Below are 16,778 nucleotides of genomic sequence, written 5' to 3'. Positions count from 1 at the left end.
AAAACTTTAAAACAATTTAATGACTTAAATAAAGAATTTTCAGAATTTTCAATAATTACTTTAATACTTTTTAAAATTAAATAACTAAAATATAAACTTACTAACAATTTAATCACCTTCTCTCTCAACTTCAAAAAAAATTGTCTTCTTTATTTTACTACGGCATCATTGGTTCTGCATTACTTGGGGTCTCCCTCACCATTGTCCAAATCCAAGGAGATCCAACATTCTATTTTATTCCTTAATTGGTCCCTGGTTTCGGCCTTTTGGGCTAGGTGATGACAGTAATGATCTCAACTTTGGCCCATATAATGTCCCAAAAATGGTGCTCTTTTATAAATCGAGTTTATATATAAAATATTATTTTTATTACATAAAAATTACAAAATAATTATAAATTAGGTAAAAAATAATTTAGTTCAAAAACCAAACCGAACCTAAACTGACCCTACAAGCCATCATCAGTTAATGGGCCTGAAGTCATGAAGTGCCAAAGCTCAGCCCATGGATACGAAATATCAGGCTCCGGCTTTGCCACATTTATGAACCATAAAGAAACCGATAGAATTTTTATTTTCTAAGAGAAAAAAAAGAAGAAGAGAAAGACTAGAAAAAGGAGCACGTCATTAAGCATTTTTCATAGAGGCATATGCTTCTTTGGCTTCTTCTAAGGAAACTAGGATTCGCACCATATCTCTTTTCTTCCGAAATCTCAATTGTTTGTTTTATAAAAAAATGGAAATTAAAATTATTTTGATCAAATGATGGAATCAATGCAGAGCAAAGTAGAGACGTGGATCAAGGACCAAAGAGCTAAGATCCTTAAAGTCTCGTGGGGACCGCTACGGTGGCGGATGAGGTGGCAGTGGCCACCGTGGAACACCGGTGGCAGAGAACACCGTCAGAGGCTCCAACAAGAGTACGAGAGACGGAAGCGACAGCTACAAGAGCTTTGCCGAGCTGTTAAAGTTGATTCCGTCTCCGATTTGCAGGACATTCTTTGTTGCATGGTGCTCTCTGAGTGTGTTTACAAGGTAATTTAGGCCGAGTTTGAATTTTAGGAAGTTATTATGGTTTTATGATTAACTTTTACGAATGGTAGTATTAATCAGTGTTTAATTTGAATCATGAGCTAAAAGAAATTGAATAATTGATTACTTTTCAAAAAAAAAAATTGAATAATTGATGTATAAGGCGCATGATTGCTCACGGATGATGAATTTTATGTTATTAAATGCAAAATATTTTTTGTTTTGCCTTACATGGTAGAAACCTGCTAGTGAGATGATGCGAGCTGTAAACAAATTTAAAGCTGATTTTGGAGGACAGGTTGTTTCTCTAGAACGTGTGCAACCTTCGTCAGATCATGTTCCACACAGGTGAGTTATTTTTTGCTCTATAAGATGCACTCCTTGTTTTGTTGATGTCAATTACCTGGTCGAAAAGAATCTCTAGCAAGCAGTAATTATGTAGTGAAGATGAAGGTTATTAATTTAGATGATTGCCTGCTTTACATTTAGTTTGGTTTAGATCTTTGATGATAATCCACTTTGAATGACTACTAAGCAGTTACATAGTCCGAGATAATAATCTTCGAATTCAATAGTTATGGTTCTCTTATTTTTCCTTTGCATCTTTCTTGTTGCAGGTATCTGTTGGCAGAAGCTGGTGATACGCTATTTGCTTCCTTCATTGGAACCAAACAGTATAAGTAAGCAATGTAGTTTTATAGCTTGACTGATTATTCATTACTTTCAAATGTTTATTCTTTTTTCTTTCTTGGTTTCATTAAGAGATGTCATGGCTGGTGCAAACATACTGCAAGGTGCTATATTTAATGAGGATGTTGACCGGATTGAAGTAACTGAAGCCAACCAAGGTGAAAGACAAAAAGGAAATGGGGAAAACAAGTCCATTTCATTGGGGTCAAAACCTAAGCAGATTAAAGATAGGCTTGAACCTGCCGCCCATCGGGTAGGGTGACAGTCATCATTTGTATATCAATAGAATTTATTTTCTCGGATATATTGTTTGTGGTTTTGCCATTGATAAAGTGTTGAATATTTTTGCTCTGTTCATAATTTTATGTAATAAGTTATCATGTATAGTAATAAATACTTCCAGATTTTATTTATTTTCATTCCAATTAATAAAATTTAGGGTTTCTTAGCTCGTGCCAAAGGCATACCTGCTTTGGAGTTGTACAGGCTGGCTCAGAAAAAGAAGCGAAAACTTGTATTATGTGGACATTCACTTGGTGGAGCAGTAAGTTTTACATAAAACTTACCTGGCATGTTGCCTTTGACTATCTATTTCATGCCTTATTTGTGTCTGATGTTGTAGGTAGCAGCATTGGCTACCCTTGCCATTTTGAGGGTCATTGCTGAATCATCTTCATCAAAAGATAGTGAAAAGGTTCATGTCAAGTGTATCACATTTTCCCAGCCTCCAGTAGGAAATGCAGCCCTAAGGGAGTGAGTGCTCCTCCCTTTTTCTGAAATAATTATCCTTTTATTTTTTTCTCCTCAGAAGCTAATGTGTTCATTCTACTCTTTATATGCATCTTTGCTAGTTATGTTAATAGAAAAGGTTGGCAACACTATTTCAAGAGTTACTGCATTCCTGAAGATCTTATACCACGTATCCTTTCACCTGCTTATTTTCATCACTATAATGCACAAAGTTCACTTATGTCCTCTGGTGTGGAAAGTACCAGTTTGTCGACATCAAAGAATGAACAAGGTTCACAGAAAGGAAAGACAGAAAAGCTAAATGAGAATGAAGGGGAGCAATTGGTTATAGGTGTAGGCCCTGTCCAGGATCCCCTTTGGAGACTTTCAAAACTTGTTCCACTAGAAGGTGTTAGGAGACAATTTAAAAAATACAGACTAAAGCAAGTTGATCCCATAAAACCATCTGCAGCTGACTCTACAACTGCTGCTCCAATTGAGGATGTAGTTGTTGGACCACAGTTTCTTGAAATTCAAGAGGGCACTGATGGCATATCTCTTAAACCATTTGCTGACACTGATAATGGTGCATCAGACCCAGGATCTGGCAAGTTAACGGGAAAAAACAATGGTAGTGAGGACAACAATAGATGGCGTAGGGTGCCTTCCTTACCTTCATATGTTCCATTTGGACAGGTACATATTATGAAGGAATACTTCAATCATTTGTTTCTTTGTCAATCATCTTATTTAGTGTATGAAGGTGGAGAATATTGATAATAATATGTCATTGTAGTTTCTTTGCTGTGCATCAGTTAAATAGGCAATTTGAGATTGTTTAAAGGGACATTTGATAATGTTGTTGCTTTGGCACCCTGTGTAAGCTAATCCTGATTTGGACCGGTCCTGACTCCCAAGCTCTTAATTCTGCTGGCCAATCTATTTGAGGTTTAGAATTTGGAATTTCATGAAAGTTATGTAGCTTTCTTACACATCAATTTGCCTTATTGAGACATCTTTGGGAGTTCTGTAACCTTTTGTGATAGTTACAGCTGACAGCAGTTCTCACTCAACTATTATGATAGGTCACTATTTAACTTTCTTCAGCATCACGGCATCCTACTAAGCTGTTCTCTTAAATGTTACAGTGCATAATGGATTCCACAAGTTTGGAGCACTGTCATTTCAATTATTTAGACAAATAAATTATTAACAAAATTTCACTCATAACAGCTCTATCTCTTGGGCAATTCATCAGTTGAATCACTCTCAGGTGCAGAGTACTCAAAGTTGACATCGGTATGAGTTTCCTTTATTTATGCAGCCTAAGATTTGGAATTTTTTTTTACTTCATAACTTAAGTGGCGCTATTTTCAGTGGCCATTAGCTTTTATGATTTTTGCGCTGCAGATTTTGTCTTCTTCAGCTTCTCATTTTGTTTGCTTTCTTCTGGCAAAGACATTTTCAGGTCAGATCTGTGATTGTTGAATTAAAGGAGCGATTTCAATCTCATTCAATGTATTCGTATAGGTCTCGATTTCAAAGGTAATGATTGATTATGCAATATTTTAACTCTCAATGCTGTTTATGTTAATGTTTAGTCTGAAGTTCTAGTTGTAATGTTGCATTTCTTTTTCTTCTGTTGAATTAGGTAGATCTTTATTCTCCTACATTGCAAATTTTGACCTTCATGTTTTGAACTTCTTATTATCCTACTATTAATATATCATGGAAAATGCATAGCAACTGATACAGAGCATCTGCCAATAAAGTGACCAAATAGGGCCTGTTTTCTAAACAAATTGAAGAATTTAAACATAAACTCCTGAACACATTGATTGTTGGTGAGTCCAACCCTGTTGCGTCGTAATCCCTTGGCAGAGGTGTTGTTTAATCTAATTTCTTTATCATGTTCTCTACTGAAAATACATAGGCACCGCTGATTATTGGTGACCAGGTATGGAACTGGAGTTAGAACAAGATTGTAATTATGTACATTAACTACGAGTTTATTATTTATCCAAGCAACCTTTATTGTTTTCTCTTCCTCCATGAAAGACATTAGAAGGAAAAATTGACTGGCCATTACTAAATTCTAGTTCCAGTTCTGGAAGTCTAATTGATTTCATGGTCACATCGGTTATCTATTATGGTTATATAAAATGAATATCCTAATTGAAGCCGTCCCTTTATATAAATCCTTAAGAGCCTGGCCACCACCTTTGTTTCAGGTGTTGGAGTTGCTGCCAACATCTTCTTTGAATTTCTACTTATACCATGTTGCTAGCTGCCTTAAGCTTAACCAAGAGAATGTATATGCTTGATTGAATACTGAAAAACCATCAATGGAACTCTTGGCTGGTTGGCCATTGATGATCCCAGACAGCTTTTTCTGTGCTTCTTATTGCTAGGTAGATTGGCCGTTTGCAGTTATCTTTTGCTTTGGTCTTCCTGTTGTAAACTTTTTTCATACTAAAGCCACTTTAAATGATGACAGCAGGTCTAAATATATCTTCATGTGATGTTTTACTAGTCATCATGTACTTGATATTGTGCTTCTTATTATTCATTGTTCATTCTTATTCATGCTTATTTGTTCTCTCTATCTGTGTTCTCTCTCTGTCAACTTTGGCTAGTTTTATGCCTAAAAGTAATTAAATTTATGACATATTTAAGATATGGACATGTGACATAAGTTGAAATTTTGGGAATCCATAACCTGTTGAGCATTTCTTGGAGATAACAAATATCCTCATTTGGGACATGGCACTTAAATACTTCCTCCTTAGACAGATTTTTAGCAAATTATTTAAGTGATCCATCATAATCCTTTCTTTCTTTTGGCAGAATTTATAACTTGTGCATGAATGATAGTGCTTCAACTTTCTTTGGAATGGAGCAAGTGCAACAGTTCCCACATCTGCAACAATGGCTTGGGTTGTCAGTTGCAGGTGCTGTAGAGCTTGGGCATATTGTTGAGTCTCCTGTTATTCGCACGGCTACTTCCATTGTGCCTCTTGGTTGGAATGGTATTCCTGGCGAGAAGAGTACAGAACAATTGAAGGTTGATATTACTGGATTCAGGTTGCATATGTGCACTCTGGTTCATGCTCAAGTAAATGGCAAATGGTACGGTTATTTGTCATCATTTTCTTGTTTTACTTTTGTGAATTTATTATGTCCAGCTGATATGGGAAGATGTCATCATAAATCTTCAGGATGTTATTCTCTGATTGAATCTGCTTCATGGTGCTTCCATCCTAAGATATTGTTTACATTAATATTTTTGCTGACATTGAGGTCAACTACTATTGATGGTTCAAACCCTGTTATATTTCTGACTTGAAGCTAACTAGTAATATATCAGCCAAGTACTCTTACCTAACAATAAGAATCCTGTTAAAGTTAGGAATGCTGACCAGATTTGGGACTTAGTGGTGAATCTTCTGATCAGTAGACAGCTTCAAACTGCAGTATAACGACTCTGCAGTTTAATTCTAGTCCCCTTCTCTTCTTTTTCCTTTTCTATTTTCTCCCGTTCCTTGATAAAATATGAAGTCAGAGTCTTATTGGCAGAAGGAAACTGTGAGGGTTTCATCATCTTCGAATTGATTAAATGTACGGTTTTCTCTCTGTTATTTCAATCTGGGTTTGTTCAAGAATTTTCAAAAAAGAAATGTACTTGCTGCTTTTGCTGATCTGGAAAGTATCATTAATAAAACAACTCAGCCAAAATGCACACACATGTAAAATTCCTTATTCGATATGGGTCTAGTAAATACAGGCTGGATCTTCTTTTCTGCACCTGTGACATTCAAATAAATGCGTGTAAAAATTGGTCACCTAGATCTATATCTTATAAGCCCAAAGTTGCACCAGTTTCTCTCTCAATCTCCTTGGTGCATGATAAGCACTTTTATACAATATTGCTTCTTATTCAGGTGTTCAACTACCGTGGAATCATTTCCTTCGGCACGAGACTACTCATCTGGGAATGGGGAACCACCCGAATTACAAAAAATAAGAGTCTTAGTAGGAGCTCCCTTGAGGCGACCTCCTAAGCATCAGACACTAGCTGATTCTTTGATGATCATGTTCCCTTCAATTAATTTAGAGACAGTTAATCTCAATAAAGATCATGATATGGCATCATCTCATCAAGAAAAAAACGTAAGGCCAGAAGGCTTGAGTGACTTTTTCATTTTCTGTACTAGTGATTTTTCAACTGCATCAAAGGAGGTTCATGTTAGAACTCGCAGGGTGCGACTTCTTGGTCTGGAGGTATTCTTATTTTCCCTTTGAACTCTTAAAATTTTATGTTGTTTTTGCTTTCTATGTTCCTGAATGTTTTTTTTATGATTACCAGGGTGCTGGTAAAACCTCTCTTTTCAATGCAATATTGGGTAAAGGCAAATTGACTCATATTACCAACACTGAAAATCTACAAGTGGAATCTGATTTTCAAGAAGGTATTGCTGGCGGTTTATGCTATTGTGATTCACCTGGTGTAAACTTGCAGGTAATTTTGCTGTGAAAATCTGAGGAATATGGTTGAAACTAGATCATGTTCTAGAATTCAAAGTGGAAAGTGATCTCAGATTTTATGCCCTTTATCATGACATTCAATATTTCTTACTCCACTTTTAATGCAAAATAGATTTATTTTGTTTGAAACGATTTGTAGAGTTCTTGAGTGACACATAATGCTTATAAGGTGGGATAGGAAATATTATTTATCCTTTTACCTTGAACTTTCTTTCTGTGAATTCATGGTTGGTGGTGAAGTTGGGGTGATCCTGCTATTGAGCATTTTAAGTTTATTGAGTATATAGCATCGAATCTTATGGTGCTAAAAAGAAAGTCAGAGTGGAATTAATGTGCTGTTAGAACTGTATTGGTATTCTATAAATTAATATCCACCTTTTGTGTCTTTAAAGAAAATAGAAGTGTAATTTATTTTACTCTGTTTTTGTATGTTATAGGAGCTGGCCATAGAAGCTTCTCGGTTCAAAGATGAACTATGGAGGGGAATCCGTGACCTTAGTAGAAAGACCGATTTAATTGTTCTTGTGCATAACCTATCCCATAGGATACCTCGATACAATCATCCAGATTCATCTGAGCAATATCCAGCCCTTTTGCCACTATTAGATCAGGCAAAATCACTTGGAATACCTTGGGTCCTTGCAATAACTAACAAATTTTCTGTAAGTGCACATCAACAGAGAGCTGTGATTAATACAGTTATTCAGGCATATCAAGCATCTCCAAGTAACACTGAAGTTGTCAATTCCTGTCCATACGTGATGCCTGGTGCTGCTAGTACTTCATTGCGTTGGGGTGTAATGAGTGAAAATTCTGATGGGAGAATGGGTGTTCAGAAGTTTCTATCTGCTCCAATTGACCTTGTTCGCCGGCCTTTCCGAAGGAAAGATACTGTTTTGCCTGTGGAGGGGGTTGATTCCCTTTGCCATGTTGTCCACCGTGTTCTTTGGAGCCACGAAGAGGCTTCCCTGGAGGTACAACTATAGATTATAAATAGCTTTGAATATGCATAGCAACTGATGGAGTTCCTTATCTGTAGGCATCAGAGAATTTATTAAGAGATCATAGATTTGGGATATGCTTAATTAGTTGAGAAACATAGCTGAAATAGTAGCGAAGTAATAATAAAGCAAAGTACATAGTAACTAATCTTGTGATAAAAACTGAAACTTTTGCGCAGTACATATTTGCTTTGATAACATTGACCTTCTAATTCCAACTGAAATGATGGCAGGCAGCAGTTAATGACTGACCTTCTTATTGTCTGGCTGATATAATAGTTGCTGACAAAAAAACATAATGCATATTATCTGAGGATCTATTTTGCTTCAATTAGTTGCAAAATGCAAAGTTATTATTGTAAATGCCTTTGTTTTGTTGTCATCATACTTCTAACTGGACAGCGGAGTGGATTCTGGCGCATCTGATTACATTCACAATTTTTTAACAGTCGCTATTTTCTTATTCCTCATCAAATGATAATGATAATAATATTTCAGCTTATGTCCTTATGGTTGATATAACATAACATCTTAGATACGGCCCAATTGCAACTGATAAGCATTTATAACTGAACTACTTGGATATATACGCCCATTATGAATTTTTTTTAATTAATATTGGGAGGATGAACTTCAATAACTGTTATTGATATGTTTGTACAGTATACAGGAAATATGGAAACACGAATCACTTGTTATTTGTGGATACTCAAGCATTTCTACCATGTGCTATATGGTTTAGTTTCTTCTTGTTTTACGTATTTACGTTTACATGCTCATGAATAATTTTGTGTTTCTTGTTTCATTTCAAATTTGAAGGAGCTTGCTACAGATAGGCTTTCAATGGAGTTGGCACGAGAACATGCTATGGCAATAGATAAGAAAGATTCTCAAGCCAAGGCATCAGCTTTGACATCTGCCGCTGTAGGTGCCTCATTCGGGGCTGGTGTGGGCGTTGTCTTGGCTCTTGTCATGGGTGCAGCATCCGCATTGAGGAAACCTTGAAGGAACCTCAGGTATTCATAATTCTTTCTCTCATTATTAGTTGTAATATTCAAAGCAGCAAGCCAAGTCCCCTTTGATTTGGTCATCAGGTTCTGCTTTCTTCACTGCTCTAAATATGTGTTGATGGTAGTATAATGAAATCTTAGATGTTGCTATCGGGTGACGGCCAATTTTCCTTTTAGTTCTATCTATGTGTATTTATCTGAACTTCTTGCTTGTTTTTCGGGTTCAGCTGGTAGTCCACAATAGAGAAGGCATTTGTGATATTGAGGAGGTGAAAATGATTTTTTGAACTCCATTTCTCTTTCCATTTGATTTAATGGCACTTCATTTTGCACAACAATGGTGAATTGGTGATAGTTCATCCATAACCAGTTTGTTTAAAGCATCTTTAGCTATAAGATTAAGATGTATTGCATTTAGAATATCTTTTTACACAAGTTTCTCTGTATCTGAAACACAACCAAGTTGAAACTATGATTTCTCTATTTTTATGAACTTTATGGACAGTTTCTTAGTTGTTGGCTTTGCCATGAGTTCGGGGAAAAGGAACTACATCTCTGACATCAGTGAGGCCAGTCATAAGAAGAACCATAAGATCGAACCCTAGGCTAAACCCAGAGTGCTTGACTGTTCCATGCTTGCGAAGATCTTGGTACCATTCGTACTGATCTCTTGACAAGTCAAATTCCTTCATTCTGAAATCAGAAAACCATAGCAAACAAGGAAAATAGGCTTTGGTATCAATAAGGATAGTATTGAGAATAGTTCAGTCCTCAAGAATAGACCCAAATTAAGATGGCTTTAAAGTGATCATTAGAAGAATTGAGATAAACCTAGAGTTTAGATCGGGTTGTTTTGGGTTCAAGTAGTTTTAGGTCGGTTCATTCACATTTGAGATTTGGATTTTTCAGATCGGATCGTTATGGGTTTGAATAATTTCAGATCATTTCTGGTACAAGTCATTTTGAGTTCGAGTTGTTTTGACATTACCTTGCACTTAGCATGTCAAGCCGCTCTTCACTTTGGCTACCCGTAATCACTGTTCCCATCTGCATTACCATTTATCCATCTTTAATAACCAACTCAAAACCACCCACTGTTTCAATATATTTGTTTCAAGTTTTAGGCTTTACCTTGGGTACAACCATATCAAAAGTGGCCACTGTTTTTCCATCATCATTCAAGCGTACATAAAATGGCTTAACTGCTTTTGGATAATCATAAATAATCACAGGTCTCTTGTAGTGATCATCAGCCAAGTAGCTGCCATTGAGTAAATGGAAAATAATAAGAACATTTTGTAGGAAAAGTCTCATATTGTTTTAGGATATTTGCATGTGATAGTTCTTTGTTAGTAGCCAGATTATATGTACCTTAGATGTTCAGCTGTTAAAGGGACTCCCCATCGAAGTTTTGTTTCGAAAGTCTTATCTGTCACCTGGTGTTGAAGAATGAAACACTTTGATCAGACATAAGTTGCTAAAAATATGGCAGTCATGTCGGCCGGCTTAATTTGGGTTAATTGCACCAAACGTCGTTAAATGATTGCTTATATTATATATTGTTGAAAATATCTTTCTATCAATCTAGCAGTCAATTTAGGCATTAAAGGCCAATTTGGATCTAATATGGAGCATATTTAGAATATGTGGATTAAATTATAAGTTCGTTTACTTAATACAGGAATGGATTTTATGTGTTAATAAAGAAGATAGTGCCAAGAGGTTATTTCTTAGTTGATTATGTAGTAGTTACATAAATGTTTTCAATTCACTTGTTTTAAATATGCCAATATGCTTCATGTCAGATTTGAGTTGAGCTGATATTTAACATTAACGCTAATGGTTCGGTTCGACTGATGAAAGGGCCTAAATTATAGATACTAACCATGGCAGATCTTGGGATTAAATTTTGGGGGCTTAGGAGTTTAATGAGAAATATTTAAAAATTCTCATTAATCTAAAGAGTTTAATTAAAAATTTTTAAAAATTTCAACAGAAAAAATATTTTCCAAAATTGTGGGGGGCCAAGGCCCCTTGCCACCATTTAGCTCCACCTCTGCATACTAATACTTTGAAAACTCGACTAAACTGTTTTAAAATTTAAAAATTAATTTAAAATCTGGGTTATAATTCGAGTAATATATAGAAAATTTATGTAGTCTCGGGTTTACCTTTCTCAAGATATCTACTGCCTCTCTATAAGAAATCCTTTCATAAGAAATTGATATCATATATTCAAGACGGTGAACAATAGTCTTGTCAATTCTTTTTGTGACAAACTTCATGTCTTGTGGACAGTGATCCAATACCCATTTGCACAGAAATTTGAAGCAGTCCTCTGCACATTTCATTGAGTCCTGGAAAACTCCAATCAAAGATATCAACCAGATCTTCATATATGAAAGCACAATTCACATTTAATCTGAACAAGTAATATAATTCATTTCTTATTTCTTTTTTCGATATATTTTTCACTTAGGGATGGAAATGGAGTGCAACAAGTTGTTTGAACCGAATTGGACTAGTTGGTTGAATTGGGAATCGGTCAAGATACCGGTCCATAGAGGCATTAGACTGGTTGATTCGTGAATTGATATAAACTAATTGAATCGGACTAAAAAACCTGTTGAATCAACGTTAAGTCGGGTTTTTTATGAATTTTTTAATAATTTATTTAATCAAATTGGCAAATCGATAACTTGACTAGTACGATCATTAGTTCGATCCTAAAAATCTTGGCAACAGGGTGGATATTAAATCCACCACTGCTTTACAATTAGCTCGTTTTGTCTTACCAACTTCTTTATTTCAGTATGAATGTGTAATAGTGAGGACTATTACCACTTCTATATTTCATTATGAATGTGTAATAGTGAAGACTATTACCACTTCTATAAATGTTAAATACATGATTTGATATTTGCTTGCTATTTTTATTTTTTTAAAAGCAAGCAAAATTTTAAACATAATTCTTAAAAAATATATATTTCAACATAAAATGGAATTTTTTCTTCCTATAATTTAGTTATATATAAAGATAAAATAATAATTTAATATAATGAAGAGGCAGAATGAGACTAGATAAATTTATACTCAAATTGTGGTTTATTAGTCGGGTGTTAATTTTTCTTAGAAATAAATTTTCATAGAAATAGTTTAGGTTGTAATTATGGTTGTCCCAAAAAGAAACTATTTGGCCCGCCCGCATTTACCTTTTTTAAAAAATCATTTCATTCAAAGTGGATGGACTCAGGTTTTGCATATGATGCATGAACTCAGAAGATAACGAAGTATTACCTTTAGTTGTGAAAATGCCATTTCGACCTCAACAACCCACATTTCAGCCACTTGTTTGATTGACCCTGTTTTCTCAGCCCGAAATCTCGGTCCAAACGAGTAAACATTCCCAAGAGCACATGCATAGCTCTCTAAATGTAGCCGACCTGAAACACTTAAATAGCTCTGGTGACCAAAGAAATCTTCTTTGACCTCAGGCTTCACTCCAGTTCCTAGTTTGGATTTGTCTCTTGCTTCAATATGTTGTTCAGCCTTAACAGTTTCATGCCGAACATCGGCATCGGCACCACTCCCCAACCCCCATTTCTTGCTTGTTGTAACCTGAAACTTTTCACTGAAACCTTCGGAGTCTATAGTTGTTATTATTGGCACTTGTACATGCAAAAAACCATGGTTATGGAAGAATGTGTGGGCCGCGAAATCAAGGGTGTCGCGGATTCGTGTTATAGATGCCACCTGCGATTCAAAGCATGGTAATGAAACAAGTACATTAGGTGCCTTTCATATGAACATTGAATAGCAATGTATGCAGAGCATACCGTAGTCGTCCTAGGACGAATATGGGGATAATCCCTTAAAGAATCAAGGGGTAATCTTTTTCTTGATAACGGATATGTATCCGGTTCGACTGTTCCAATGTGAAGAATTTTCTCGACTTTAAGCTCGATTGTTTGTTTTCCATGTGATGATGATTTTTCTAAAACACCTTGGGCTAATATACATGTTCCTGTAGGTAGAACGCGGCTTGCAGATACTGGAACTATAGCTGAATCTATTACAACCTGAGAATTTTTCAAGTATCAATTAGGAATTTGCATAATTAAAGAGGGAAAAAATTCAGGGTTTTAGAGTACCATAAGACTTGAAATGGAAGAGCCATCATTAATTTGTAGAAAGAACTTCGAAGGTGGCGGCGGCGGCGGTTTAGGAACTGGCTCGAACTTTTCTCGAACACCTGGATAACTGTCAGAAGAAACACCGAAAACTCTTATAATTTTCTTGAAAAAAGGGATTCTAGATTGAACCACTTCGACGCAACTAAGTTCTTTAGGGCCCGGAGAAGGAGGGAAGGCTTCAGCCGCCGTCGTTGGCTTCAATGCCGCCACCACGGGCTCCCTTTTAACTTCCTTAGAAGATTTAACCCATCCTCCAACCACCACTGTCTTACCAAACAACCCTATCTCATCATCACCACATTCCAATATCGTTTTCAACATCACCCGGTTCGAGTACTCCAAAGGGATCAAAGGGGGGATTGTAACCTTGGGTTCTTGTTGAGACTCCATCATTTGTTATGAAAAGAGAAAGGGAAAGAAAGAGATGAAATAAGAAGTTAGTAGAGGTTGCACTGGTATGAATTTGGCAATGGGGGTGAGGGTGATGGTGATGATGATGATGATAAAATGGGAGAAAATGGGTGCTTTTTTTAGAATATGAAGGAAAAGAAAGGGATTGTTTGCATCAATGGACATGGTTGTTTTGGTATAAGGGTTGATCAACGGAAGTGGTGAAGGCACAGATTATACAGAAAGAAAAGAGAAGAGAAAGGGTTGGTGGTAACGTTAGGTATATTTGTAAAGTTGGGTTATTCGCGGGAGTTTTCCTCAAACATTTTAACGGTTTTTCAAACTAAATTATTGGAAGCTTTATTAATTTCAACCCTCTTGTTGAATTAGTCACATCATTGATTTTTAACTCAACTGTGGATTGAATAATAATTAAATAAGTAATTAAAAATTTTATAAGATCGATTTAGATTTTTTTTTGGTTTTTAATTTTTACATGTTCTGAGTGATTTGTGCAAAGATCAATTCAACTCTTATGTTCTGATTGATATATCACCATTTTGATCCAAACGGTTCGTTCGACTAGTTCGATCCAATTTAAATAATACCGATTTCAACACAATGTAAAAATTAATTTGTTTAATTATTTATATTATGTTTATATTTATAAATTACAAATTAAGTTTCAAGAAAAGATTAATTACAAAATAATAAATCTTTTTAAAAGTGCGGGTTAAATTAGTACTGAAATTAAATTATAAAATTTATTTGGTACATATTAATTAAAATTAAGTATGATATATTATTATACTATTTGATAAATTTGAATTAGGTAAGTTTTATTTTTACAATTTTATTCTAATTTTTTTGAACATTTTAAATTATATTAAATAAAGCCATACTTTAAATGAATTTAAATATAAATATGAAATATTTGAAATAAATCTAACTATTAATATATAATATTATAAATATAAAAAGAATAATAATCAAGAATAAACTCAAATATTAAAAAACACAAGAAAATTTCACCTATGAAGCAGTGGTTTGTGTTTTTTGAGAAAATTTTATTGAATAGAAGAAACAGGAGAAGTAAATGTAAATCCTAAAAAGGATCATATAATTTTAAAAGAGAAAAAAACAATTAACTCAATTTACACTATTAAGCAATAAGTATAAAATATATAATTTAATTATGCTCCCTTAAAGAAATTTATAACTTCACCTCTATTATACACACTAATCCTTTAAAAACTCTCCCTAAGTGAAATAAATGGTAAAAAAAAAACCTAAAGTAATTATACATAAAAATAATTTCAAAATTCATCATGTCTCAATACATATAAAAAAGAGTTAAATATTGATGTGAAATGTCTCAAAAGGACCAACCCAAATTGGTATTTTAAAAAAAAGGGATAAATATCAAAATAATACATGAACTATGATTTAATGTGTAATTGTATACATGAATTTTGATTTGATACAATTCTTATAAATTATTAGCACAATTATTGATATAACATAATTTTATAATATGTATTGCATGCATAAATAATTATATTTATTCAATATAAAAATAAATTGATGTATTTATTTTTCTTTAAATATGTGTGATTAAATCAAAATTAAAGTTTCAAGTATACATTTGAATCACAATTAGTATTTTATGTATATAATTACACCAAATTAAAATTTATGTATACAATTACACATTAAATTAAATTTTATGTAAAAGAAAAAATAGAAACCTAAATGTGTTTTATCAATAACTCAAGTCTTAATTGTGCAAAGTCTAAACCTCCATTGTGTGGACATAAGAATGGATAATGACAGTTCATATGGTATCCAGTCCGTGACTAAATCAAGCAAACCTCTTAATTAATTAATTAATTAATTGCCCGCCAATTAAACTTTGATTTGTTTTCAACAAATTCCCTAAACGCAACGCAAAGCACTAAAATTCTACCCATTTCAGGTAACAACTTCTTGACCTAAATCTTTTGTCTTTTACAAAAGGAGCTGTATTTGACCCTGAGCTTTACTTAGCTTGCTTCACCATCATCAACAACGTTCAAACTCATCAAAATCCACCAAGACAAGTTCAAGACTGTAGGGATCACTATCTTCATATTTAAAATTGTCTAACATGTCATGTTTATTACAGTTGCATGCATAATATTATTATAATATTATTGAAAGACAAAGAATCCAACCCTTGGACATATATTTTTATAGATTTTAAAAGAGTTAAAATATAAATTTACCATTTTAAGGGCTTAGGCTACCGCTTGCACCCATAGTTATAATGTCATTGTCATCAAAATTTTAATAATTCAATCAATTTTTTCGAAAAAATAATTTAACTAAAATTTGATAGTCAAGATCAAGATAATAAAAAAAATTATGATCGAATTGAAAAAAAAAGAGGTGAACCACATTAGTAGTTACTAAAAAGTTACACAGTGGTTACTCAATTATTTAATTTTATCTTTTCTAGTCACCAATTAGTTAATATAAAAATGAAAACACCAAAAAAATTAAAATAGTTGGATGACTAAAAAAGACAAAATTAAATAATTCAGTAACCTTTTTTGTAACTTTTTATAATTAGATGATAAAAAAAAACATAACACAATAATATTAATAATTAAGTTTATTATTATACCTATTGTTTTTAAAAATTGAGTTTAGTATTGGGACAATTTCAATTAAATTAGAGAGATGAATAAAGGTGTGGTTTGGAATTTCCTAGGACGGTGTTTGATATCATTTGATAGTACATCCACTTTCGGTCTTATATATAATTTGATGGTAGTGTGCTACCCAATCTGATTTTGGTGACTTTCCTTGAAGCTCATGTGTTGAAATGCATAATAATAAATGTGAATTCAAATTCAATTCAATACGACCAAATTAAATACATTCAAATTTTGGGTTAATTGCTTTAGAGCATACAGTAATTATCCTATATATTGGTAGTGAAGTAAAATATATATATATATATATATATGTTCTAGGTAAAAATAGTATAGAAGTCTTGATATTAGGAGTCTAGATTGCATTTTGGCTTTTTTATTAAAAAATAGATAAATTAGTCTTTATATGTTAGATCAAATAGCAAATTGATACTTTTGTTAAAAATTTCATTCATTTCTACTATAAAAACTGGTCTACGTGCATCATAATGAG

The 16,778-nt window shown here is 33.8% G+C and overlaps 2 protein-coding genes across 4 annotated transcripts; one reads left to right on the top strand and one right to left on the bottom strand.

Moving 5' to 3' along the window:
• The first annotated feature begins 577 nt into the window (after positions 1–577).
• LOC107953996 (uncharacterized) lies at positions 578–13,170 on the top strand. Of its 3 annotated transcripts, none has more exons than XM_016889446.2 (15): positions 578–1,034; positions 1,270–1,379; positions 1,649–1,711; positions 1,794–1,974; positions 2,161–2,265; positions 2,344–2,474; positions 2,573–3,146; positions 3,684–3,749; positions 3,919–3,995; positions 5,298–5,579; positions 6,392–6,731; positions 6,817–6,969; positions 7,433–7,969; positions 8,816–9,012; positions 13,037–13,170. In XM_016889446.2, exons 1-14 carry the CDS (start codon positions 762–764, stop codon positions 8,999–9,001), a joined length of 3,078 nt encoding a protein of 1,025 aa, XP_016744935.2. In that variant the 5' UTR covers positions 578–761; the 3' UTR covers positions 9,002–9,012; positions 13,037–13,170. The 3 variants fall into 3 exon arrangements, with proteins under 3 accessions (XP_016744935.2, XP_016744936.2, XP_016744934.2); XM_016889447.2 differs by lacking the exon at positions 13,037–13,170 and adding an exon at positions 11,305–11,522; XM_016889445.2 differs by lacking the exon at positions 13,037–13,170 and adding an exon at positions 9,234–9,299.
• On the bottom strand, positions 9,268–13,955 carry LOC107953997 (asparagine--tRNA ligase, cytoplasmic 2). The gene is made up of 8 exons (XM_016889448.2): positions 13,158–13,955; positions 12,843–13,085; positions 12,304–12,759; positions 11,178–11,363; positions 10,378–10,442; positions 10,138–10,267; positions 9,995–10,053; positions 9,268–9,699 (listed from the first exon to the last, which is right to left on the bottom strand). The coding sequence occupies exons 1-8, from the start codon at positions 13,590–13,592 to the stop codon at positions 9,516–9,518; spliced, it is 1,758 nt and encodes a 585-aa protein (XP_016744937.2). The 5' UTR covers positions 13,593–13,955; the 3' UTR covers positions 9,268–9,515.
• Positions 13,956–16,778: the final 2,823 nt, after the last annotated feature.

This window comes from Gossypium hirsutum, chromosome A07, assembly GCF_007990345.1.
Source record: "Gossypium hirsutum isolate 1008001.06 chromosome A07, Gossypium_hirsutum_v2.1, whole genome shotgun sequence".
NCBI lineage: Eukaryota > Viridiplantae > Streptophyta > Magnoliopsida > Malvales > Malvaceae > Gossypium > Gossypium hirsutum.
This window is presented reverse-complemented; position numbering and strand designations above follow the sequence as displayed.